Below are 26086 nucleotides of genomic sequence, written 5' to 3' on the forward strand. Positions count from 1 at the left end.
CTAATGTTACACTATTATTAATTAAACCGTAATTTCCACCTGTATTTATGATTTACTCAGTCTAAACTGCAGTGTCCACACACTACAACAGTTACATGTCAGTCAGTGCAAACATTGAACTTCTGTGTTTTTTGTTATTGTATCTGTAACAATAATAGATGCATAAAGATGGAAAGCTGAATTGCGCTTACTTGTCTTATTGACTCAATGTTGCACTTCACAACTTATCATGCTATCTCTATCAAATCTTATTTCAGCTTCAGCCTAAATGGTCAATACAATACTGTGTACAGGGTAGTTAACAAATCATTGTGTTTAAAGCATGATACAAATAAATAAAAATAAATTACTTAAACTGTTCCATAAACTAGCTAATATGTCATTCCTTGAGGTCACACTGAAGTCACAGTCGAGTAATCTTGGGTAACAGATTTGTGCAGAAATATCTGTACGTGAAAACCAAGCAGCTTAAGAAATTCTTAATGTAAGACCCAGACTGAGACAAGTTAAAAGGACAGGGTGGGAAGGCTGAGAGGACAAGAGACATTCAAAGGAAAAAAATTTAATTCCAAGCTCTCGTCCACTTTCCTTTAAGATTTTAAGGACACAACAGTACTCCATCCTGAGATATGCTAAGTTTTCAAATAATAGATTATTAGGAATCACATCACTCATGCAAAAATAATATTTTATGTTGGACTAATTGTGTCATCATTAGCATTTTTCATAGATTTGGCTGAAGCAACATTGGTTCATTCCTTGAGTTAGGAACCTTTTCAATAGTACATTATTGAAGCAGCATGTTTTCATCGTGACAGAGAACGGAAAAAAAGTCAGCAAAAAGGCTCTCTTCAAAAAACTTGGAAACGATTCATATACTTTAAGGAAGTACAAGAAAGCCTGCTTAAGAGAGTTTAGGCTGTGTCAAGAAAAAAATAACCATACCAAATATGACTCGGGATAATCAATTTTTGGGCCATTCCTAATGCTGAGTAAGCCTTTGAGTTTGTTTATTTTCTATAAGGTATATTGCACTCACAATCACACCTATGGACAAGTTAACCTGACATGCATATCTTTGACTAAAGGAGAAACCTTGAATACCTGGAGATAACTGGCAATGCCACACAGATGGGCATTAGCTGGCTAGTGAGTTTAAGCCAGGAATCCCTTACTCTATGCACTGTCATGCCTTCCTACATTACATAGGTATAACTCAAATAAATGGCATTCCTAGAAACCAACAGCCCACAGCTAGTAGAAGTGGGGCTAATTTCAAAAGGAAGAATACCATATTGCAGATAATCTACATGATGCATGTGTGAAAGATTGGTGAGTTTCTTGCGGTAAGCCCCTCGATTGTCAATATCATCAATGGCTCTCCCAAAGAGACAAGCTTCTTATTATTTTTCTCAAAGCTATCACCCTGTCCATACCGCTCATTCTGTTCCTGTCAGCAGTGCTGCTCATCAGACACCCCAGACACATTTTCTTTTCTTGTCTGCTCTCTCTTTTTCATATCTACACAATAGAAGAGATAATACTGATACAGTCTTGGTGTAACTTTGATGGTTTTCTGGTTTACATTGAATTTTCCAGCAGATCCCTCTTTTTGATCTTCAGTTTTCCATAAACTTTTCAATTTGAAGATGTGAAAAGCGAAACATTAAAATTAAGACTACCTGTGTTAAAAATCAAAAATGTATTTCTGTTATTTCCATTCAATTAGTCTTTACTTTTCCACATCCATGGTGGCAAAGCTGCAAATAGAATTTGTAGAGACTAATTAGTGCTGCTCACACAAATGCCTTTCTGTTTCCAAGCTAGTGGGCTGCTGCATACATACCGAAAGGGTCCCTCAACTGAAAACATGCAATCATTGTATTGAGTCATGTGTGCAGAAGTGTGGAGCACTTTTTCAAATCAGTTGAAAAAGTGCTCCACCAACCCCTCATACCTGACAATTCTTGGTCAGCACTCTGCGTTTGGGATTTTTCTTGCATTACGCCACATGCACTTATTTGTTGCTTAACCTCTTAAGCCTCAAGCCTAACTCATCTCCTGCCTTTTCCCCCCGTATCAGGGAGCATTGGGGCTTAAGAGGTTAATAAGCTTTAAATGCAAAGACCATATTTATCTAAATGTACAGTAACTTCAATGATAATTCAGTGTGATCTATCACATGCTGTCAGAGAAACAGTAACCTTAAGCACTGCTTCATCACTATGTCCCCACTCAAACTAGAGTATTCCCTAACAGATCAGCTTAAAGGGGATTTATGGATTTCAAGGGCTTTGAACTGACAGGAAACAGCATGCAAACAGCACTCTCATGAGTCAAATCCCACTCTTTAAAGATCAGTCCATTGATCGCAAACTCATCTCAAAGGTATTTTGTAGCCAGTGAATTTTGAAAGTTCATTGGCTTTGAAAACAAACTTGTTACAAAGCCAGTTTTTGACATCATGTTTGAAATATGCTACTTGTACTTGATCAGGCAAGCCAGACCTATGGAGGGGTGAAAAGCCTTCTCTCATAGAGTCCTGTTGAAGCTGAGCAAAGAAAAAAAAATCTAACCAAAAAAAAAACCCTAAAAATTGTACATGAAAGCAAGAAATCTTGATAAATAAACAGAAAGACAGAGTTTAAGAAAAATCTGTTTTCAAATTCCAGAGTGAGAAAGGTTGCTGTTTGACAGTCCCACAGAATCATTAATAGCCCATGGTCTGGAACACTGTAACTATACGTCTTTATCAGCTACACTGAGGCAAAAACATTAAATTGAGGATGTGTCACGATGCCTTGTGAAAGTAAAATATTGACCTACTTACTTTATATTTCTATAATGTCTTGTCTTTCAATGGAATCAATAGGAGAATTTTATTTTAGCATTTCTGACATTTTAACTCTTTATTCCTTTCAGAAAAAGGTCTCACACCACCTTGCATAATCAAAACATTTAGAAAGGTAGAATTGTTTATGCTGTCTGGGTTAAGTCTGAGATGAGTTATTTAACTTCTTTAACTATGTTGTAACTTTAGAGGTTTATTTTAGCATTGAAAATCAGTGTGGGAGATATCACTTTTACAACACTGTGCCCAAACTGGAATGGTTCATGAATAATTGGAAACTTGACACCTTTGTGGGCTTTAACCTCCTAGGACCTGGCGTCCACATATGTGGACATCACATTTTGGGTTATTTACACCAAAATACTAAATTTTGCTCTACAAGGACCTGATATCCACTTACGAGGACATTATACTGCTACTGTTCTATCAAAATTTTAAACGAATATCTTCATATGTGGCTCTCATTTTTCTTAGAAACAAAAATTAGGTTAAAAAAAATCTGGTAATTCTTTGTTTTTACATTCATCAGGTCCCAATCAGCCCAAATATCAAAGATAAATTAAAAATGCATGCCGTGAAAGAGTTCGGGTCTTAGGAGGTTAAAGCAGTTCAATCAGGTCATCTCAGTATAGAAACAATGTTAGTGAAGGTCACAAATGATATTCGTATGGCCTCTTATCTTTGTGTTTGTCCTGCTAGACCTCAGCACAGCATTCAATACTGTTGATCTTGATTTTTTCTTACAACCATTAGAGCATACCATAGATATTAAAGCTATTACATTGCAGTTGTTTGAATTATATCTGAGACTCAAATTTGTTCATGCAAATGGTGAGTCTTTCTCATATGCTAAGGTTCATTATGGAGTTCCACAGGGTTCCGTGCTAGAACCAGTTCTATTTACATTATACAGGCAGTATGAAGGCGAAATATACATCTTCACTTCTATGCAGATGATACCCAGATTTCATCCATGAAGCCAGATGACACACACTACTTTATATCCATCACCAGAATGAAGGCAGTATTTTTGATTTGGACTTCAGGGTAATCTTAAATGTATTATCCCACTCAGAATTAATGGACTACTTCTTTGCCAACAATTGATCATTGCAGTCATTTTCAAGAGAAAGAAAATGAGAGTTCATCGTGTACTCCATTGTAAAGATTGTATACTTTTTTTTCTCATACTACTACCGTATTAAATTTAATTTTAGCTTTGGGTTGAAGATTCTCTGCGTCATTCTTTGAATCTTACATGAAGCTAAATACTAACTAATAACACCTTCTTCTTACTTTAGACTTAGACTGGATATATATTTCACTTTTCTTTCATTTATCTAATAAATATGCTGCAAGTTAGACCGACAACATATAAAATGTAGTGCAGGTCTAATATAACCTCGAGCCTGTGTAAAAATAGGTAATAAAACCTCACATCACCAATAATGCCATTGGTGTAGATCAGAAAAATCCGCAGATCACCTCATGGCTATCAAAGAATGACTTAATTAGGACACTTTTTGAGGTTAGGTTGGTATTAGTGGGCTTCACTTTAAGGAAATCTAGCTCACTTAACCAATGTCCTTATGAGGAAGGTTTTGCGTGTCCTTGCCGGTAAATCGCGCGCGTGCTCCTATGCATACGTGTGAAAGAAAACTAGAGACTGAGTGGGGTAGAGAGGGTCACAGGGAGACACGGAGAGAAAAAGGGGTACGGTACAGGCTGCATCTTCAGCCAACGAGAGTTGGCATTCCCATGCAGAAGGAACAAAGAGGGGGGAAACGGGTGGAGGTGGGTGGGGGAGTAAAGCGCCGAAGAGTGAGGTGAGGCAGAGCTCATTCAGTGGGATCGTTGAGCTGCGGAGCTCCTCGGATTTTACTAACAGAAAATCCCTGTTTGGTCTGTGAAGCGCTCCTGTCTTGGAACGCGGTGCGCTCTGAATCTCGCGGTGGCAGCCCCTCTCTGAAGCTGATGAAATAAGGTCCTGTACGGGGACAGCACCAAAAACTTTTTTTCGCCGCGATTTGCTGCAAAGGTAAGACAATGATTGGCATTTATTTTAAACATGCAAATAGCATACGTAAACACAAACAGGTTGATTATTAACGAGTGAGTGGCTTTTCTTTGGCGTCACATCCAGTTGGTTGTTCATCACCACAACTTACAGGTAAACATAAGTAATTGCTTTGAGAAACGATTACAGGTGCACCTGATATACATGCTAGTAGGTAAACCATTTCAAAAAGCTAATTGGTTGACAGATTTCCATCTCTCCCCCTTTTCATTAACATTTTTGTTTGTTTGTTTGTTTGTTTGTTTGTTTTTACATTCATATCGCAGCTACTCCAAAGGTAAACTGACAACCTGCAGTGAAAAGTCCCACAAGGCCGACCGTCAACAATAAGCTTGAGCTGCAGATTAAATTGCAGCAGTGAAAAGGGCTAAATATGCTCATATTTCTCTTCGGATCGCGAAAATGCCAAATGTTAAATGAAAGTCGGTTGGACGAGATGTAGATAAACGATGTAAAGAAACATTACAGTGGACGGTTAAAAATAAACCCGGCTTTGCGATGGTCAACACTTTGATACCTAACATTTCTGGACACAATTCTGAGGATGGCCCGTGATTATTCTAATAATAATTATCAGAATCAGAATCAGAATACTTTATTGATCCCTGGGGGAAATTATTTTTTGTTACAGTGCTCCATTTTAAACCAACATTAAGACAAGACAGACAATACGCTAACTAAGAATAGTACAATATATACATATATATACATACATACATACATAAGTCACTTATAAATAAATATTTGGAAAAGAAACATGTGTAGTTGTAGCAGCAAACAGTGTGTTAAGTGGATGCGTTGTACAGGGAGATGGCCACAGGCAGGAATGATTTCCTGTGTCGTTATTATTCTAATTAACTGGCAGCTGAGCCAAAAACAGCACTCTGTGAAGGTGGCTGCCCTTGTTTTCCTTCATCCAAACGCAAAACGATTCCCATTTTATTATTGTTTAGAGAAATTCAGATGGGTTAAGCGCAAATCACATAGAAAAAGTAGATTTTATTGTAAATAGGTGCTGTGACATATTTTTTACAGTTCCATTATAAATTTTGGTTTGACACCAGGTGTAACTGCGTACTAATTAACAAACCGTGTTTTTCTTGTGTGGCCTGTGTAGTGATTCTGAAGAAAAAGCCAACAAGTTGTAGCCTGTGTTGCAGCTTCTTATAAAGTATTTTATTGTGGAAAATCTATTCGTAGCCTCGTAGAGGTGTCATGTGTCGGCAGCCTCTTGCATTTACAAGACGACCATGCATTTGAGTAATATATGAACTCCTCCCTTAAAAAAAAACAAAAAACAAAAAATATCTTATAGCGAGCTGTCGCCTCCCACCCCTTTCCCCCCTTCTTACCTTTGGATACAAACGCCACCCCATCTGAAACCAATCCTTGCAGCACTCTTCCTTATGATATTAAAAGGAATGCACATGGGCGTTGGGGTGTGAGCACACACAAACACACAGTTTTCCAATCGCACTATCAATGTCACCATGGAAACCAATTCTCTTGGCACTCTCAGTTGATCGCCTTCTGCATTAATCTTGGATGGTCTTGAAAACGGTTACAGGGTTGTTTATGGATGCTTCTGTCAAAAGCATGTTGATCAAACCTAGACAGGGTTTGGCGCTTCGCCTGAGTGCAGATAAGTCTATATGTTTGGGTTTAATGGGCATGTTTTCTTCCATCGGTGGGCCTTGTGAGAGGAACTGGCTGTACCATGAGGAGACATGATCGCTGAGGTCTTGACCTTCATTGTAATTGCTACGAGAATCTGTAAAGCAACTGTTCATGCAGCTGATCCATATTGGCAAACTATTGCACTGTGGCATTTTTCTGCCTTGCATGACTGAACCTGTCACACATTCAAGGCAAACCCACACATGCAGCTGGGGGAGGGAGGGGGGATCATTTATATTTGCAAGCATATGTCTTTATCATGTCATGCAGTTTCACACTGTGAAGTGCAGCCATAGCATTTCACATAAATGAAAATTTGCATCCACATCAATGTTTGTATGATGCATATATTTAGCATCCACTTATACAGAAGAAATTAATTACACGTTTTGTAGGCACTGTATCTGTCAGTTCAATTTTGAATCTTCCTTTCCTGCATTTGTTAGGAATTAATTAGGATCAAAAACTAATTATTTCTAGGGTGTTTATGATTTTTTGTTACAAGACAGGAAAAGGAATTTTCTCTCTTTCTGTGCTTTTCAGCTTATAGAAATGGTCAAAGTAACACTGTTGAAAAGACAAATATTGCAACTTTAAAGACAATTTTGCAATGACTATCAAAAATGTAAAATTTTAATAAATATGTTTAAAATATGTTTTAACTCTCGGAAGTTTGGAAGCTCAAAACATGTAACAAAGGAGTTGCCAGTTGTCATGCATGTGCACGCACACACAAAAAACACGCAGTACAGACACACACATGCACATCAAAGTTCCTGCAGCATGGCCAATCTTGCTCTAGAAGTGAAACAAGTCAAAAGTATATTTTGCCAAAGCTGTTATCCTTAACATCTGTCAAGTGCTACTTTAATTAGTGAAGACAACATTCGTTGCCCTCAGGGCAGGACAGATGTTTAGGTTAACACTCACATACACATACACGCTCACATTGTTGTGGAGAAACCGGCTGAAGGCAAATCATGTCAAAAAATCCATGCGTCGATTGACTGATATCTTCTTCAGGGACTATCCTCTTTAGTGCAAATTAAATTCCACCAATCAATCTCAATAGTTTTGAAACTTGATAAAGATCTGTTGTGCTTCAGAATTATTAGAGAAGGAATCCAGTAGATAGATTTTTTTAATGTACTCAGTTGACTGGGAACAGTGGACCAACTAAGCAGTCAGCAGTATTTAGACATGAACTGATTCAAAGAAAATTCAAGCTATGTGGTGGAATAAATAAAAACAAACAAAAACAAACAAACAAACAGGTGAAAAATCACCCACTGAAATCCAAAGCACTTTAGTTTTTGCCAGACAAACTGAGGTTTTACACTGTGAGAAGTGTGAGGTAGAGTGCGAGAGAGTTAACATGTGGGAGTAATAGGAAGATAAAATGCTGGGGAGGACAGAGAGTAATACATAGAAGTCTTTGTTTTTAAATTGATAAATGATGGAGTGGGTGAGCAAGGGAGAAGGTGGGGTTGTTTCCCCTCCTTGAGACCGAGATACATTTTTCAGAGAAAAATGTATCTCGAAGCACTTGTTACCTGTCTGGGGCTGGGCAAGTCAGACCTGTTCTCTTATCTGTTTGGAAAGGCTTGATTGAAGACACTGAGAACAAGTGTGATTTAGAATGGGATGAAAAAGGAGGTGGAGAACGTGATGAGAAATGTGGAAGAATGAAGGAAAACTGATGGTAGATGAAGAAAAAAGAAAGAGAGGAAACAGGTGAACTAGAGACCAGTCCACAGCAGGAGGACATCCACAGAGATGTGTACCTGTGTCCATGTGTGGTTGTGTGTCTCCATTCACCCAGCTTCTCTGTGGTCTGAACGGATAATTGGAGGTGAGCTTCCCTCCCTCCAAGACATCTACAGGAAGCGCTGCCTGAGGAAAGCGGGGTGGATCATCAAGGACTCCAGTCACCCCAGCCATAAACTGTTCAGACTGCTTCCATCAGGAAGGAGGTTCTGCAGCATCCGGTCCCGTACCAGCAGACTGAGAGACAGCTTTTTCCATCAGGCCATCAGACTGCTGAACACGTCATAGACACCTCAGCTTCACTACTGGAACTTCAACATTATGCACTCCACACTGTATATAAATGCCACTTGTTTTGCACATATTCAACTCTGTATATTTTATATATTTTATTATTATTATTATTATTATTATTATTATTATTATTTATTTATTTTTTTACTATTTAATTTGTAAAAATGTGTATACACACACACACACACACACACACACACACACACACACGTAGGAAAATATTTAGTATACACATCCAGAAATGCATACACTATTATATATTGTACATATATTTATTAGTTTCAGGTTGGCCATTCTTGTATTTTGCTCGTTTGTGTTGTTGTGTTTGCACATGTCTGTTGCTTGTGGGGCTCGCACACAAGAATTTCACTCGCATGTGCTGTGCCAGTGTGCCTGCACATGTGATGTGACAATAAAAGTGATTTGATTTGATTTGATTTGATTTGATTTGGTCTCGCTGGCAGTCTGTGGCATCTAGTGCTTGAGTAATCCTCCTGGGAACATTCAAAAGCTGCCAAAGTGCCACCCAGCTCCTCTTTTCACTCTTTACCACCCGTGCTTGTCTATCTCTATCTCTCTATCTCTCTTTTTACACTCATTCAGCACTCCCCCTTTTCTTTCTCTAGCTGTTGCTTTTATTCCAGTCCTTCCAAATTACAGTAATATCACCCAATTTCATTTTTTTACTCAATTTTACTGTATTTGTTTGCCAACTTTTCTCTCGGGGCTTTGAATCGTGATTTGTCTTTTTCTTGTAACTCTATCACAGCTGTGAGTCTTCCCAATATGGGGAAGAAGGTGATTCATCATCTGTTTTTTTTCCTTTCCCTCTTGTAGTTCTGCCTATAGAACCAATGTTTTGGTTCTCAGAGAGCTGGACAGTTAAGCCTTTCCCATGGGATGACCAAACAAAGAGCCCAGCTCCCTTCACTTCTGTATGACTGCACAGGAACACAATCATAGGCATTCACTAGCGGGACTGCTGCTGGGCAGCAAAATGATAGATCTCTGCTGGCCACGAATGAGGCACTTCTTCATTTTTGCAATAAGACACCAATATAAACTGCCCAATTAATCTCTGATGATGTGCAGGAGAAGAAGCAAAACCACCCACGTGGTGCCATTTAAGTTTACAGTTTATCTCATGTAATGTAAATTTTGTCTCAGAATAATATTTTGTACTGCTGGACTAGAATTCTCCTTAATGAGGGTTCTGACAGCAGAGGTAAAGAAAGACACCTTAACTCCATCATACAAAAACAATACAGTGAAAAAAGTTTACATTTATTTAAATATAGTAAAATTAATTGTACAGTATTATTAGAATTTCTGCCATCACAGCGTAAGGCCTCTGTATATGTGCTGGAAAGGTGCTCTATAGGCTACTCATAAACAGCAACAAAGTAAAATGGTGCTACTTTATGTACTTTTTTGTGCTTTGCAGGCTGGTACATTGCCTCATTGCTACACTATTGTGAAATAAAAAAATTGTAATAGTGGCTTATTAAAATTCATATCATGTAATTAGATGTCATTTTAGCCTTCTAGTGTAATTTAGTGCTTGCAATGTTCTTGGCCCTGTGGCCCATTACTAAACTATCTGAATTTTGGGTTTGGTCCCATCTGGTAGACATGGGTCAGAAGTTATTGTTAGATTATCAAGGATGCGTACTGAAAGTCTGCCAGTGCCATCACATTCTGAAAGTTACATAAATACAGATAAGTTTCCTCACATACTGACTTGATCTGCTCTGCCTATTATATGCAAATCTGCAGTTTTCGATTCCTGTTTTGACCTATATTCTGCATCATATTAGATAACTGCTCATAATTAATATTGGAGGTCACCACACTAGCTGGGGGGGGGGGGGGGGGGGTGCGCACATGAGGTTTGAGTCAGCATTTACTGGTACAGCAAAGGCCTCATCCCTCCCACTCGCTTCATCACTGCCACTGTCCTCCTCCTTGCAAAAACTTCAAACCACCCACATCCCATTGGCACCTGCTACACTGCAATTCAGGTCAGCAGGGGGAGTCACAAAATTACTCCAATAGTGATTGGTAAAGGGAAGAAGAGGCAGGATAGATGGGGTCTCATTTTCTTTCTTTTTTTTTTCCTTCCTGGCACCAAAGACCATGCCACTATGAACAATCATCCCATTGTGTGGCGACAAAAGAAACATAATTGAAGCAGATTTAGAGCTCAAAACAAATAAAAGACTTCATCTGAACAGTGATTTATCGTGACAGATTCACACTGATTATCAGATGGAGCTCCTTTTGGTTTATACAACAGCTTTGTTAACTTGATGTCAGATGCCTTTGCATTTTGCAGAAAGTAGCATCCAATCACAAAAATGCTCTACTTTCAATAACAATAATAGAGCTATTCCATTAATCTGTAGATTGAGACTTTCAAAAACAGTTATGTGTAACTAAAAATATGCCAAAGGGCCTTCTAACTGTTAAAATACATTAATAACAAACATTTTTGTTTAACCTGTCTTTAGGTTTAGGAAAAGTCTCTCGTATCCCACTGGATGCTCCTTTTGCTGTTTACATTTGTCTACCTATCATTTCTATGTTTGATACTTGAAATCCATGTTTTGGAAATCAAATCTTACTCAAAGGGGGAAAAACATAAAAATAACACAAAAACAACAAAGAAATTGTTTAATTGCCCATTTCACCCACTACCCCTCCCAGTCTCACCCACCTTCCTCTTCCTTTGCCCCTTTTTACTATTCCACAAATCCTCAATTAAGTGCGTAATGGGCCTCAGAGGCAGGTTTGTGTGCTTCTTTGTTCAGCCTTGGGGGATCGACTGGCATTAATGTTCCTCTTGAGTATGTAAATAGCCTGAGCTGTGGGAGCGCAAAGCAGAGCTGCTACTTGTCTACTTAATCGCAGCGAGCTCCATCACTTTCGGACATTTTAGGGAGCTGAAGCAAGACATGCATGAGAACTTCAGCACTAAATACAATACCCACACTTAGAAGAGTAACCTCAGCACCCATGTCCACCCCCCAATTCTTCCGGAACCCCCCCTTCTTTTTTTTGCTCTCTCTCTCCTGATTCCCTCAGGACCCTTTACTCTCACCCTTTCTACCTAACTCCCCCCCAGACCTGGCAGTGGCCCTCACCCCTCCTACTTACACAACTCCCTGACCAATCCTTCCTCTGCATGTGTGCTGCTCCCCACTGCTCAGCCTATCCCATCTTGACAAGCTCCAGTCGATAGACCCTACAGTCTAGTTTTGTTTACTTCACCCACTTGTCCAGCGGAACACACAACAATTGTGTCCATTGCCTGTTTGTCAGCCCCCTTTTCAGAACTAAGAGAGGAGAAAGAGAGGGTGGGGGGGGGATGAAAAACAAAAATGGAGGCAACAATTAAGTTTTCCCTCCTCCCCATGAACCCTGTGCGAGCGGTTTCCCAGCTCTATATTCTGTGAACTAACTTGGAGGCCTGTAAAGTGGCCCATTATTCTAGTAGGGTTGGCGTGTTCCAAGAGCGGATTGCCTCAATGGCCGATGAGCACAGAGAGGGTTTTGTTAGCAGCGTTTGGCTCACCACATTATGCACTGGTTAATTAGGAGCTCTATCTATCTATCTATCTATCTATCTATCTATCTATCTATCTATCTATCTATCTATCTATCTATCTATCTATCTATCTATCTATCTATCTATCTATCTATCTATCTATCTATCTATCTATCTATCTATCTATCTATCTATCTATCTATCTATCTAGTCTTCTAGATATATAGACATATAACCTGAAATCAACGTCTACCATGTAACATTTATGGATTACACAGACCTGTTGGTACATTCCCACTGACATCTTTGGGAATCCTTGTTTCCTCGTCCTGAAATCCAAAGCAAGTTTACGATCTTCTCGCAGGCTACGATTTTTATGCATGTGGGATTTATGACAGTGGAAAATTGCTGAAAATTATTTTGCCCAGAGCCTATGATAATGATTGACTGCCACTATATGCTGGCTTCAATAATTAGGTTGTGGAAAAAGTCTATGAGAGAGTGCTCACCCTCTACGGCATTCCTTTGCTGCCTGTGACTGAATACATATTTACACAAGTTTGACAAAGTGTGCATGACTTTAAAGGAAAAAAGATGAACCAAAGAGTAGCAGGAGACTCCATGTGGCTTCACGTGTAAAAAGTGTTAGTAGTAAGCAACAGCTAGCTCCTGCTTTTCAGATTCAAAGACATGGCTCTGAAAGAAGAGCGATAGTAAAGTGCTTCTTTATCTTTACTAATTGTAAATTTGTAAAATTCTGTTTATTTCAAAAAATACCTAAAATACTCCAGTTCATGGAACCAGGACCAAAAAAAGCTCAAGATAATCTGCCTTGGCTGAAAATATCCCGTACTGTATCAGTATCTTGTATGTGTGTGAGGAAGAAAAGAAGAGAGAAACTTAGGTAGAGACAGAGACCGATGACAGGAAAACAGATATATGCTGAGACACTGAAAGTGAGCAGCTGACAGCTCGGTCACACTTCCCTGCTCTCCTGATACGCTTCCATATTGCGTCCCTGATGATGTGCATTTTCCTCTGGACACACACAAACATAGAATGTTCTTAGTAGATTATTACATTTTCAACTAATGAGCACATCTTACCGAAATGTGATTTTGCTAAGAACACTGTAACGGCCATGTGTACATACATCTATTTCAAGTTTTATATGCAGATAACATATGGCACATATCCAAGAAGTACAAGCATTTCATTTGGTTGCACAGATACTAGGCACTGGTTTCATTGTTGAAGACAGTTATACCTGCGGTATTATTATCTTACTGTTAGAGGTTAAAATGATTTCCATGCTGTTTTTAAGCAAAATTTAATATAGACTTCTAAAATTTTAACCAGACTTTTCTTGTTATTTAAATGATCCAATTCATATAACATATAAAAATCTACACAAAATATTTGTCTTTAGGACTGAGTCATATGCTAGCGTAGGTACAAAATGTGCACGTGGTATCTTGGCTGAGCTGGATGATGTAATGAGCTGTATGTGTGCAGGCATGCCCTTTCAGGCAACGCTGCAGGGTGGTGTGGGGAAATCAGGGTAATGGCTACTGTTTCAGGCTATGCTCAGTCCCTATAGGCTGCACTGTTTAATTAGAGAGAGAACATCCATCCTCCTTTGTCCTCTTATTGGCAAATCCAGACCCGGACTTTAACCCCCCTCACCCAGCCTTTGATTCATGGAACATGACCAGCAGACGTTTTCATTGTTGACAATGGCATTCCATATTCAAAAACAATTTTACGTGCATCCTGTCATTTTAATTCATTTCAATTTTAGAGTGTGTCAGGTGAGTCTAGTGATGTATGAAACATGATTTGCGCAGTAATCCAATTTCACAGGGCCAGCTGCCTAACACAGATGTCAGCTCGTCATGTGTCCACAGATAACGTGCTAACAAAAAAGCCCCTTGCCTACAGTAAATGTGGAGACATGCTGCTCTTCAAGTGATTACTCTCCCCTTCACCTTTGCTGTTTTCTTATTCGCTTGCCATTCCTTTCCTTTGTCTCCATCCTTACCTCCATCAGTGACGCCCCCCGTTCCCTCGCCCTTCCCCCACTGCATTGTTATGGATCCATCTCGATGTGGCATTCTTGCCATTTAACCCCTCCCCTCTTCCCTGTCATCTGCCTCTCAGCCATGTAGCGGGTACATTATAGCTGTTTGTAGTAGGGGGTGGGGTTGTCCTGCCTTACTGGCTCATTTAATGAGCTCCGGTGGGGATCGGACCAACGGCATGAAAAGCTGTGTGTTGAAAAATGGGATGTTCTGTTAAACAGATGCGCCTCTGCTAATGATAGTGCTGTAGCCTCACTTCATATACAGCATGAACACAGAAACACTCTTAGGAGGCGGGAAATGTGTGTAACCCATCATCTGGGAGGTTTGGAGCGGTAGAGTGAGAGCATCTCAGGTGACTCTTCTTTTTTTGTGAACTTAGAAAAGAGTTGGAGAGTTGGATAGCTTGTAATGAAGGAGCGGTCACTACATAGCTGAAATTTTCACAGTTAAGAGTCTAAGAAGAATGTGAGTCATAAAAACTGAGACTTGGGTTATGAATGTGAGAGGTTTGAGAATAGCTGTTTGATGTTCGGCCTTTTTAAATAATAAAAATCATCCAACATACTCTGGGGTGTCACTACGTGTCCTGTAGCTCCAGCAGTAAAGAGGTTGGGTGAAATAGATACCATCAGACTAAATTCCCTGTCAGATATTATCCAGATGAATTGAAGTCACCTCATTCATTCCTGTGACAACCATGATTCTGCATAATGGGCCGTTAGGACTTAATTACAGTGGGACTTTTTCGCATGTGCGATCTATAGAGACTCCAACACAAGCTTCGGGATTCTCAGAGACTCTCTAATGACTGCCTCATTATGGACACAGAGTTGTGCTAAACAAAAGGAAACCTTAGGGAATGCTCCTTTATGCACTGCCAAGATGGCGATACACTGTGATTTTAAAATATAATGAGAAAAATGGGAAATTTGAAAAGAGAAAATCTGTCTTACAGCTACTGAATACAAGAAATTGAGAATTGTATCTCTCAGGAAGGACATTAATTGAAGAGGAGAGTCATCACTGTATTTGTTGGAAGCACTGAAAGACAAAACTGACAAGCTCCAGTCTGTGAATTCACGTAAAAATATTGGTACAATTATGACAAGTATGACTTTTTTGAGCTCCTTATAGTTTCAGTATGGGCAGTAACACCATGTGACAATCTCAGGGTCAGCTGTGGTAAGTACTTGGTAGTCTGTCAGTATTTGGGAGATCTGTGCTAAGACCGGAGGCTGGGTCACTGACCGTGGTACTGAATAACAGTGCTTAGGCCTACAAAGGCAGGATGCCCATATGTTTTTAAGGATACCCCTGTTATTGTCACCAGATCTGCAGCACTATATTGATAACAACACGCTTTACATTTCTGTTGCTTTTCTCTTATTTGACTGTGAGTAAAACTTCACAATTGCAGAAAAGTTTCCTCAGAATTTCCTTTAGAACACGTCACCTGCTTTCCAGTTAGTGATTAGTGACTTTGATGAATTTCAGCATAAATATATTTTATTCATGTTCACATACATTTACCTTTGTGTCTTTCTTGTGACTATAAGCTCACTGCAGGGTTAAATTTGAATAGGCCTAACACAACTTTTTAAGTGTCCCACTGAGTGACTGTACACCTACTCTCTTAAATTAACAGAATTGAGAAAATTTAGGATCACCAACACTAAAATGGGAATGTCAGAGGTGTAGCATGCTTTGGAAAACAACATTCAGAAACAGCTGAGACACACAAATATGTAAAAAGACGATGTATAAAGATATTATGCAGAAAATACATAATCTTTAAAAATGTTTATTTGTTGGAGAATAGCATACTGACTGTGGAAGGAAAGCACAGTGTCAGTTGTGATTTGGGATTTGATATTTAACACATGCAGTTTTGCATCAGTATTGTTTTATTGGAACTTCCACTGATTACTTTTCCCTCTGTGGACATCTCTATCAATACCTGTCCCTGAACATATTAATCCCAACCATGTAGGGATGCATAATCTAGAGGTGCAGTGTGATAAAGCCTCTCTTTCTTTAGAGTCCTGGAAATTATCTCCCTCTTCTTATGCACAGCACAACCTGGAGTGTTTGCTGAGAGCTTCCTTTTGAGGGGCTGGTGGTGGTCACAGCTCCTAGGCAGCCAGTATGTGTGAGCTCATTTCTTCCCACTGTAATGCAAGTGACTGTGAGGCCCAAAGGGGGCAGATATATCCGGAGCCTGGCCCTGCTCTAGTTGCCTTTATATCACAACATATTGTGATGCACCAATCAAGAGAATGGGGATCGGGCTCCTCGAGAGACCAGTGGGAAACGTGTATAATGGGCCGTCTGTGCTATCACATGGATGATAACAGCCTGAATTTGACCAGTAATCACACAACCAGCCTCTAATGCAAACTTCTTTAGTTATTAGGTAGACATATTTTATGACTGGCACCATATGTCCACACTTACCGCAGTAGCTCAAAAATTATGAAGCAGCACAAAACACCTCATGAAGTTTGTTTAAATTTTTTTTGAATGCATGAATTTGTATTTTCTTTTAGGAGATAAAGATAAAACTTAAATCTTTTGAGCCATACATTCTCTTTATAGGGTGTTTGTGCAGGCAGTGTGTTTGTATGCTATGTATGTGTGTGGCTGTGAGCTTCCTCCTTCCCCTTCATCCTCTTCTCTAAACCACAGAGTGTTGCCAGGACAACCCCTCGTGGTCCTTGCTGCATCGCAGCAGCCCTCAATGCCAGCGCTCAGGGAACCTCCTTGCACTGGGAAGGCTGCATAAAATTGGGATAATCGCCGTCGATTATGGGACACAATGAGCTGCTGCTTCTGAAAGATTCATTCATCCTGGAAAAAGAGACTGTGGAGGGGGGCAAGAGAAAGGGGCGCCTTGGTCCCTCCGCTGCTCTCCCACGGTGGGCACAGGCATGACATCAGTGGCCTGAAAGAACTGGCATTCTGGACATGCCCACTGCACTCCCCTCTTGCTATACCCTTGCACCCCCTCTCATCTGAACCCCCCCCCCTCCTTTTCTTGCTCCTGCCAGTTTGGATGCAGCGCTTGGCCGGACGAGTTGGGGCCACTGCCACTGTTTGCGTGTGAAACAAAGCCCCTCAGAAGGAAGAGAGAGGAAGCAGAGAGCTTCACATGGTACCAGCCAAAAGCGGGGATGGCTGCCTCGGCCTTCCCCTCACAGGCCCCTCTTTTGGCTGAGAAGTGATGGTGCGACCCCAGTACCCCCTTCTCCCCTAGTGTCCCTCTTACTCCCCCTTGTAACCCCTTCTTCTCTGTCCTAGCCCCTTGCTCTCACCCCGAAACTGCACTCTTTTCGCGGGAGAGCCCTTTGAATGAGGATGACATGTTAAGGGATTTAGGATGAGTGATTTCTCATGACACAACCTTTACAGACAGAGATGGCATTCCTCTCGCTTTTGTTGTGTAGCTGGTCATTTGTTTGAAGAGGAAATAGCTTTCCAACACATTTCCCTAATTAGAATAATGTGATACTGCTCAATGCCATGTGAAGTCTCATGCTGCTGGGAGACTAGAGGGAAATCAGCGTGACAGCATCCTCACATGAATCACATAGGTCAATTGTGCTTTGGAGTTCAGTTTGGAGTTTTATTGACTATAGTCAATAAGATAGATAGATAGATAGATAGATAGATAGATAGATAGATAGATAGATAGATAGATAGATAGATAGATAGATAGATAGATTAACCAGTGTATAATGTGGTGAACCACATATCCATCTGGTACTTGGATGTGTCTAGAAGCATGCTCTCTGTGGGGATTACAGTGTTTAGGGGATTTGAAACATAGGCTCTGATACTAGCTCCTCCTTCCATTTCTTCTTCTTAGTTATTTATTTACTTTTAGGTTTGTTGGCTGTGCGTCTGCGTATGATATGTGTGCACGTGTGAGATTCGTGAGTAGCTGGCCGTGGGTGTTGGTGGCAGTGGAGTCAAGGGGTAGGAGGTGGTGGTGGTGGAGGGGGGGTGGGCGGTGGGGGATGTAGCAGACATCAGGATGGGGCCATTCAGGTTGCTGTGTCTGTGACTAAGTCTGTCGTCTGGACTGTGTTGACTCGCTCCTCTCTGGATGCTGCGGAGGAGTTTGTGGACAGCTGAAAGCAGGTTGCCGTCAGCAGAGCAGAGGTGTTTTTAGCCACCGGCTGTACCTGGGATCTTATCTGCTGACATCAGGCAACATATTTGGATGGAGCACTTGCACGCCTGCTAACACTTTCTTGTGCCGACTCCCTCTTAAATACCAAAGACTGGAGATTTGATCCTGGTCAATGTATATAGCACTTACCTCAACTCCCCCAGAAATGAAGTAAGTACTATGTATTTCCATTCATATCATAAATATTTACTCCTTTTACTTTTTTCTCTTTTTTTACTCCAGCCACTTATTGATTTTTAAGTTTTGTTTTTATATATAATGAAAAAAATATAGTTTTATAGTTTTCATTTTATTCACAACTCCAGTAACTCTTCATGGCTTTACAGTCCTGTAATGCAATTAATCTGACTAAGCTCTCAGCCAAGATTAACCGGTTTACAACATGATCCCATTAGTGACTGAGAGGAAGAAGCTGTTTGTGGGTGTGTGGGCTTGTACAGGTCTGAAGGTCTGAAATATGGTTTTGTACTGAACATTTAGTAAAATCTGATTATACTGAAACAAAAGTAACTTTTTAACATTTACACTTCCTGAAACAAGATGCCCAGTCCCATCTGATTGTGGACTTAAGTGTGAAGCTTCTCAGAATTATTTGTTAGGGCACAGTAATTAATTCGAAGCTCATGAAATGTTAATAACAAGAAGGATGTTCCATCCAACAAAATGACTCTATAACACAAAAACACCTTGCTATTTCCTCCTGGTGCAAATTGATAATAAATAATGCAGCTGCTGCAGTGGCTGTAACTCTTAGCTATATTTTTTCACATTCATCCATCACTGGGTCACACAAACCTGCTCTCTCATTTGTCTCTGACTTGGTGAGAGAAGTGTTAATGAGAGGATTATGGCAGAGTATCGCCTGCTTCCTCTCATAGTGCTAAAAATAATGACAGGGAGAGAAAAAGGGGGACATTCAATTAGCAGCACTCATCTCTCCCGTGGAATAGGATTTTTATATAATGGTAATTTTTGAATTTCTGGGGTTTTATGAATTCCTCGAGTTTTTATCTAAAGTATGCAATCACGCCACAATAGAGTGCAATGTGGCTGCTACTTGCCTGCTGTTTGCGTGTATTTTCTGTATTTCACACGTAGAAATTAATAAGAGGAGCTAGGAATCATCCATCTGTGTGCCTGGAAGGTGACCAGGTGGTCTTGTTATAGTCTTTCAACATCACAATGCACACACAATGGGGGAGGTGCGTGTAACTTAGAAAGTGTGTGTTTTATGTGGAATTGTATGCATACACAAAAAACTAAAACCTAAAAAATCATAATAATAACAAGGCTGGCTGTGAGGCTCCTCTCCCAAAACAACCTCTTGATTCAAGCTCTCTGTTGCATTTGGTAAAAGCTTTAGCTTTGACAAAGAAAGAAAAAAAATACTTGACATCATCATTATATCTCCAAATAACATAATCTTCACCACTGAAGCTTCCATTTGTGTTTTTTAGACTGTGAACCCCACGGCAAGGGGGAAGGTGAGGGTCACTTTATTTCATTTTTTCTGTTCTTGGTTGTCCATCACACCAGAATTTGTAATGGGCTCATTGAATAGCAACAAAGTCCATAAGCAGACAAAAGATATATCAAGCCAAGCTAGTTAATTGTGTATATTTTTTCTTTAACTTGATGCTGAGGGATTAGCATAAAGCTATAGTGCCTGTTATTTTCTCTTTTCTTACACATACCTAACTGTCACATAACAGACACAGCTGGCTCCCTTCTCATTAAACAAATGCATTAACACCTCAGTGGGACTACAGAAAGCTACTCAGGGCTGCTCATTATGGAAAATTGTGTTTTATTCAACACAAAGCTGCTCTCAAAGCATTACCTGTGAATGTGAAAACTGAAATGATAACTGAGAGATAGAAAGATCAAGTCTAAACAGATATATTATTTGATAGTTAGGCATTTTTTGTCTCGTACTCTTTTTTTTTCAGTGCAACAACATTGTAAAATTAAGGCTCTGTTTAATCTGTGCATTGTAACAATTCCTGAAAAGTCTACTAACATTTTCCACAATTAATTTTATTTTATCAGAAAAAAGGTTTCATAGTTTCTGCAAAAATCTAACAAAAGTCTGCTCTGAGAAAATTGGGGCTACACAATCACCCTTCAGTAAACTGAGATGAGATACCCCAAAGGACTGTGATTTCAGAAGCAGCAGCTTGTAGTCAGCTTGCTTCTTTTGGAATGCTCTCTTAACCATGAACAAACAGTGTTCGAGTGACAGCTTGGCAACGCTTGAATGCTAAACATTTTTCATCACACAGTGTTTTGATTTGAGCTATAAACAGTTTTCAAAGGCTCCTGTATGTTGTTGTGGAATCAACAGTCTTCTTTCTCACAGTGACTGTCACATGACAGAATATGACCACAGCATGATCACCACAGCATGGTCATCAAAAATGTTCTGTGGTCAAGTGTGTACTTTTCACATTGTCTGACTTGATGGCTTTGATTTTAACAAAAATCACTTGTTCTTTCTTCATATCACAGTGCCAACAGTATGCCTAAACAAGTGGAGGTGAGGATGCACGAGAGTCACCTGGAGCCCATTGAGGCCAGGCCCCAGTCGAAATGTGCCCTAATCTGCTCCAAAATGTTCAAGAACCTTCTTCTCACTCTCACTGTCCTTGGTAAGCCCCCTCACGCTGTTTTTTCTTTCTTTCAATTACTTATTATTATTATTATTATGTTTTGGTTTTGGTTTTTTTTTTATCTCGAGAGCCTAATAAAAAGTAAGGAGGGCTAAACACAGATACTAACTACCACTGAGTTCAGTCTTATGCTAGCTCAATTATATGTGCGGAGGAGATGCCATCTGTGCTCAGACAGAAAGATGACTGAGTGTTCTGAACTTTCCCAATTCTGTGCCACCTGTTGCTATCAAAAGCTGTGCTGTACTGGACATAAAAACAGCCTCTGGTGATGCATGAAAAGTGCTGTCATCTTACCACATGCTGATTAGGGTCCAAAGAAAAAAAGTTTTTAATAAAGGAAGAGATGTAAGGTCTTAAATTAGATTTGTTTAAACTGTAGTTCTTTCTGATGGTTTGTTTTTATGTCGGCTCTCCCAGTCATACAGTCTATAATTACAGGACTCTTTAAACTGTAAATTAAAAAATATGTGTACATTTGACTTATTCAGTTACTGCATTGCACTTGTATGGATGTGGGCTTGTGTGAGCATGCGTACTGTGTACATCCAATGGCACCCGGCTGGACGCTCACAAAGCAAGTGAGCCAGCATGATCATTGATCATCTGTCACTTGGCAGATGAAACCTTGAAAGGGAACTTGCAATTGCTCCAAAGGGAAAGCACAGGAAATCAAGTGCCATCCAAAACCATCGGGTGTGCAGAATCCACTGGATGCTGTTAGACTGGGGGATAGATTAAAGCGCTGAAGACAACTTAGGTTTAAAAAAAAAACAAACAAAAAAAAAACGCTGGAGGCCTTGTGATCAGTTTGTGTTATGAAACAATATATTGGGCTGTGTTATCTTTGGCAGCGGAAGTGCAGCCCCAGGAGGATGTTGGAGTTTTGTCTTGCCTAAGACAGACAGACACAGAGGCCAACCACCAGGCCTGGTAGGCAGGGGAGTGGGGGGTGGGAGCATACAGAGGTCAGCTTTACTTAATGGCAGGAACAGTGTGTGGCAGGAAAAGAGCTGTTGGTTAGAAGAGACATTGTGGCTTTAAGGGTCAACAACGATTTTGTTTGAGAATAGAGGATCTTTCAAATGTCACAATATTCAGGCTATTAAAGAATGGAGATCAGAGGAAAGGTAAGGTTGCACACGCAAAAAAGATAATGTGAAAATAATCCAAGTATCTCAGTGAGACAAAATTTGTGCCTGAGATTAGAGTGAAACATATCTTTTTATCCATCATTTATTGAAGCTTTTGAAAAAATAAAAATTTTAAAAGAGTTTGCTGAGATGACAGATGCTTCACCAGTGAGTCGGACATGCTGCTCCTCCTCTCTGCTTCAAAGGAATCTGATTTTAATCCTCCACGAGCTTTGCTCACTGTCAGCAGGTTTGCATTTTATCTTCACAACCCATTGCCCTCCCTAAGTGTCCAGCAGATCCCTTCTCACCAAACAACTGAAATTATAAGGCTGGAAGCTAAGATGTTACTAAGATGTTAATACGATGTCTTTGACAACAAATCATTTGAGAATTATTTATTTCATAGTTTGAATTGATACTATTTTCAAGTAGCAAATGATTAAAATCATAGCATTTTGTTATAGTTTATTTGCATGTAATATCTGACTTACTTAAAGTTGGCTTGGCTTGGCCACTTTGTTTCTGTATTTCACGTTGTTTCTCTCACACAATTTCATATTTTGGGATTTTACACCTTTTTATTTTTCTTGTTGCACTTCAGGTGTGATCTTGGGGGCTGTATCAGGGATGCTGCTTCGTGTTGCTTCCCCAATCCACCCAGACATTGTCATGGTGATTGCTTTTCCTGGAGACATCCTAATGAGGATGCTGAAGATGTTGATCCTGCCACTCATTATCTCCAGTTTAATCACAGGTGCAGTGTAATTTATCACACTCAAATATATTAGGAATTTTAAGTTCTTGATTTACACCTTTTGCTGCTCTAATACACTAAAATAGACTTGGTGAAAAAGTCATAATGCAATAAGAAAATACCCTTATATAATCTACTAATTGTCTTTGCATAGCACAGCCTTCATGTCTTGCAGCATTGAGTCAACATTTCCATTGGATACGTCCTAGCAATTAACAGGCAAACATGATCTTGCTTGCTTTGGGTGCAGGTCTAGCCGGTCTTGATGCCAAATCTAGCGGTCGCCTGGGCACCAGAGCTATGGTCTACTACATGACAACCACAATTATTGCTGCTATCCTGGGAGTTATCCTGGTGTTAGTCATCCACCCTGGCAACCCCAAACTGAAGGAGAATCTTGGCGAGGGCGAGAAAAATGATGATGTGTCTAGTCTGGATGCCTTCTTTGATCTGATCAGGAACCTTTTCCCAGAGAATCTTGTGCAGGCTTGTTTCCAACAGGTAACAGATTAAAAGGATTTATTCACAGTTTGAAAATCTTTGTGAGATATCTGAACACATGAATGCCATCCCATCACTTGTTAGGGAATATTACATAAAGTCATAGAAAATAAACTTGTGTATTGGGACATGTGTAGGCTTACATTCATAAAGTGTTCGGAAGAGGCTACCAACAGAGAACTACAGGGGTTGATGCCTGATAAACCAAAACAATTGCACACACAATACAAATTTTATTTATATAATGCATAATCAAAACAACAGTTGCCCCAATGCTATTATATTGTAAAGTAAATAGCTTTCAATAATAGAAAGGAAACATAGAAAATTCAAGCAACCCCTCCTCGAGCAAGTGCTTTGGGGACAGTGGGAAGAAAAAACTACCCTTTAACAGGAAGAAGCAGAATCAGGCTCAGGGAGAGGCAGCCATCTGTTGGAAGAGAGCCAGAGATTAATAACTAATTAATTACTAATGGTTAAATGCAGAGTGGTGTATAAACATATAATGAGTGAAAAAGGTTATTGAAGAAGAAACACATCATGGGAATCCCCCAGCAGCCTAGAGCTAGAGGATTCAGGGTCTCCTGATCCAGCCCTAAAAATATACTTTATCAAAATGAGAAGTTTTAAGCCTTATCTTAAAAGAAGAAAAGTGTCTATCTGCTAAATCCAAATTTAGAGCTGATTCCACAGAAGAGGGGCCTGAAAGGTGAAGACTATAACTCTCATTCTACTTTCAAATACTAAAGGAACAACTAGTAGGCTCGCGGTCTAGAGCAAAGTGCTCTAATGTGATGTTATTGTACTATAAGGTCATTAAGATAAGATTATCCAAGACCTTGTACATTATAAGAAAGATATTAAATCTGATTCTAGATTTAACAGAGAGCCAATGAAGAGAAGTCAGTGTAGAAGATATATCTTGCTATATATATATATGTTGCTATATATCTTCCTAGTCCCTGTCAATACTCTTGTTGCAGCATTTTGAATCAACTAAAGGCTTTTTTAGGACATTCGAATAATAACGAACAAATCCAGCCTAGAAGTAATAAATGAATGAACAGTTTTTCAACATCACTTTGAGACATGTTTCTAATTTTAGAGATATGCTTCAAGTGGGAAAAAAAAGTCCTACATAATTGTTTAATATATGCATTGAATATCCTGGTAAAAAACAATTCCAAGAATTGGTGGTCAAGGTAATGCTATCCAGAGTGAGAATTTGCTTACTCTGGATAGCACTATGTCTTTAAGACATACCTGCAGTTTAACTAACTGGTGTGTGTTATGGTGTATGTTCATGGACAGATAAAGTTTAGTATCATCTGTATAGTAGTGAAAATGTTTGCCAATGCCTTCTGATGATACTGCCTAAGGGAAGCATGTATAATGTTAACAGAATTGGTCCTAGCATGGAACCCTGTGGAACTCCATAGTTAACCTTAGTGTGTGAAGAGGACTCTCCATTTACACGAGCAAACTGGAGTCTTTTAGAGAGATCTGATTCAGAACCACTGCAGTGCATTACCTTTAATACCACAAAAGAATTCTTAAAGCAAAATATTTTAAATGTCATTAGCTCATTAATATTTATGCTTAATGCTTAATTTCTTTCAGATTCAGACAGTCACAAAGAAGGTGGAGGTGGTTATTGAGGAGGATGTCAATGCCACCACTATGGAGGGCCTAGTGGCTAACATTACAAAGGAGCCTCAGTACATCATCAAAAAGTCACTGCAGTTCAAAAGTGGCATGAATGTTTTGGGTATGTAAAACTCACTGCAACTGAAAACACAGTAATATAGCTGCAGTATGTGGCCTAGTAACATTAAGCAATATTACGAATGGTGCTAAGCGCTAACATCAGCATGCTAAAATGAAGACAATGATGAAGCTAAGATGCAAATGCTAAGCTGGTAGCAGGTAACAGAACATGTATACATGTTGAGAACATTCATCATCTTAGCCAGCTTAGCCATCACCATCACAGCATTTGCTAACTAGCGCAATACACAGAAATACAGATCGCTGCCTGATGGAAATGTTCTGAATGTTTTGCAGTTGAGACATTTCCATCGAAACCACAATGCAAAGAGAACAAGTCGGGGAATAATCAAAGTCATTTAGATTAATTCCCTCGGCCCCATATTGATTTAATATCATGGAAAATAGATGTTCAGGTATTTCAGATATTCCAGTCATACTCTAGAGTCATGCCTGGGAATCGGTTTTGAATGTTGCAAATATCTGGACAGGCCTATTGGTTTTTAAATGGAAACCCTATCATCTTATAAGAATTCCCTGATGCTGGACACATCTCACCCTTCAGCACTGGTGGCATTCAAAATGTGACACATTTATGATTTTTTGTCACAGGTCTGATTGGTTTCTTTATTGCATTTGGCATCTGCATGGGCAAGATGGGAGAGAAGGCCAGGCTCATGATTGAATTCTTCAATATCCTCAATGAGATTGTGATGAAACTTGTCATCATGATCATGTGGTTAGTGTCACTCAAGATTCCCATTGACTCA

At 39.6% G+C, this 26086-nt stretch overlaps 1 protein-coding gene across 4 annotated transcripts in view; it reads left to right on the forward strand.

The window, feature by feature from the left end:
* Positions 1-4666: 4666 nt before the first annotated feature.
* The window catches only part of LOC146569448 (excitatory amino acid transporter 2-like), a 29809-nt gene continuing 8389 nt past the window's right edge, over positions 4667-26086 (forward strand). For 2 of the 4 annotated variants that reach the window (XM_085281766.1, XM_085281765.1), the window contains exons 1-6: positions 18339-18639; positions 20998-21137; positions 22896-23048; positions 23299-23549; positions 25170-25317; positions 25929-26055. In XM_085281766.1, the coding sequence (XP_085137892.1) occupies positions 18602-18639; positions 20998-21137; positions 22896-23048; positions 23299-23549; positions 25170-25317; positions 25929-26055 (857 nt within the window). In that variant the 5' untranslated portion in view covers positions 18339-18601. Of the gene's footprint in view, positions 4890-18335; positions 18640-20997; positions 21138-22895; positions 23049-23298; positions 23550-25169; positions 25318-25928; positions 26056-26086 lie in introns of those variants that run through there. The other 2 variants (XM_085281764.1, XM_085281763.1) reach the window with 2 other exon arrangements.

The sequence above is a fragment of the Mchenga conophoros genome, linkage group LG7 (genome assembly GCF_057382185.1).
Source record: "Mchenga conophoros isolate Kocher_MC1m ecotype Shallow Benthic linkage group LG7, M_conophoros_male_GT1.1, whole genome shotgun sequence".
NCBI classification, from domain to species: domain Eukaryota; kingdom Metazoa; phylum Chordata; class Actinopteri; order Cichliformes; family Cichlidae; genus Mchenga; species Mchenga conophoros.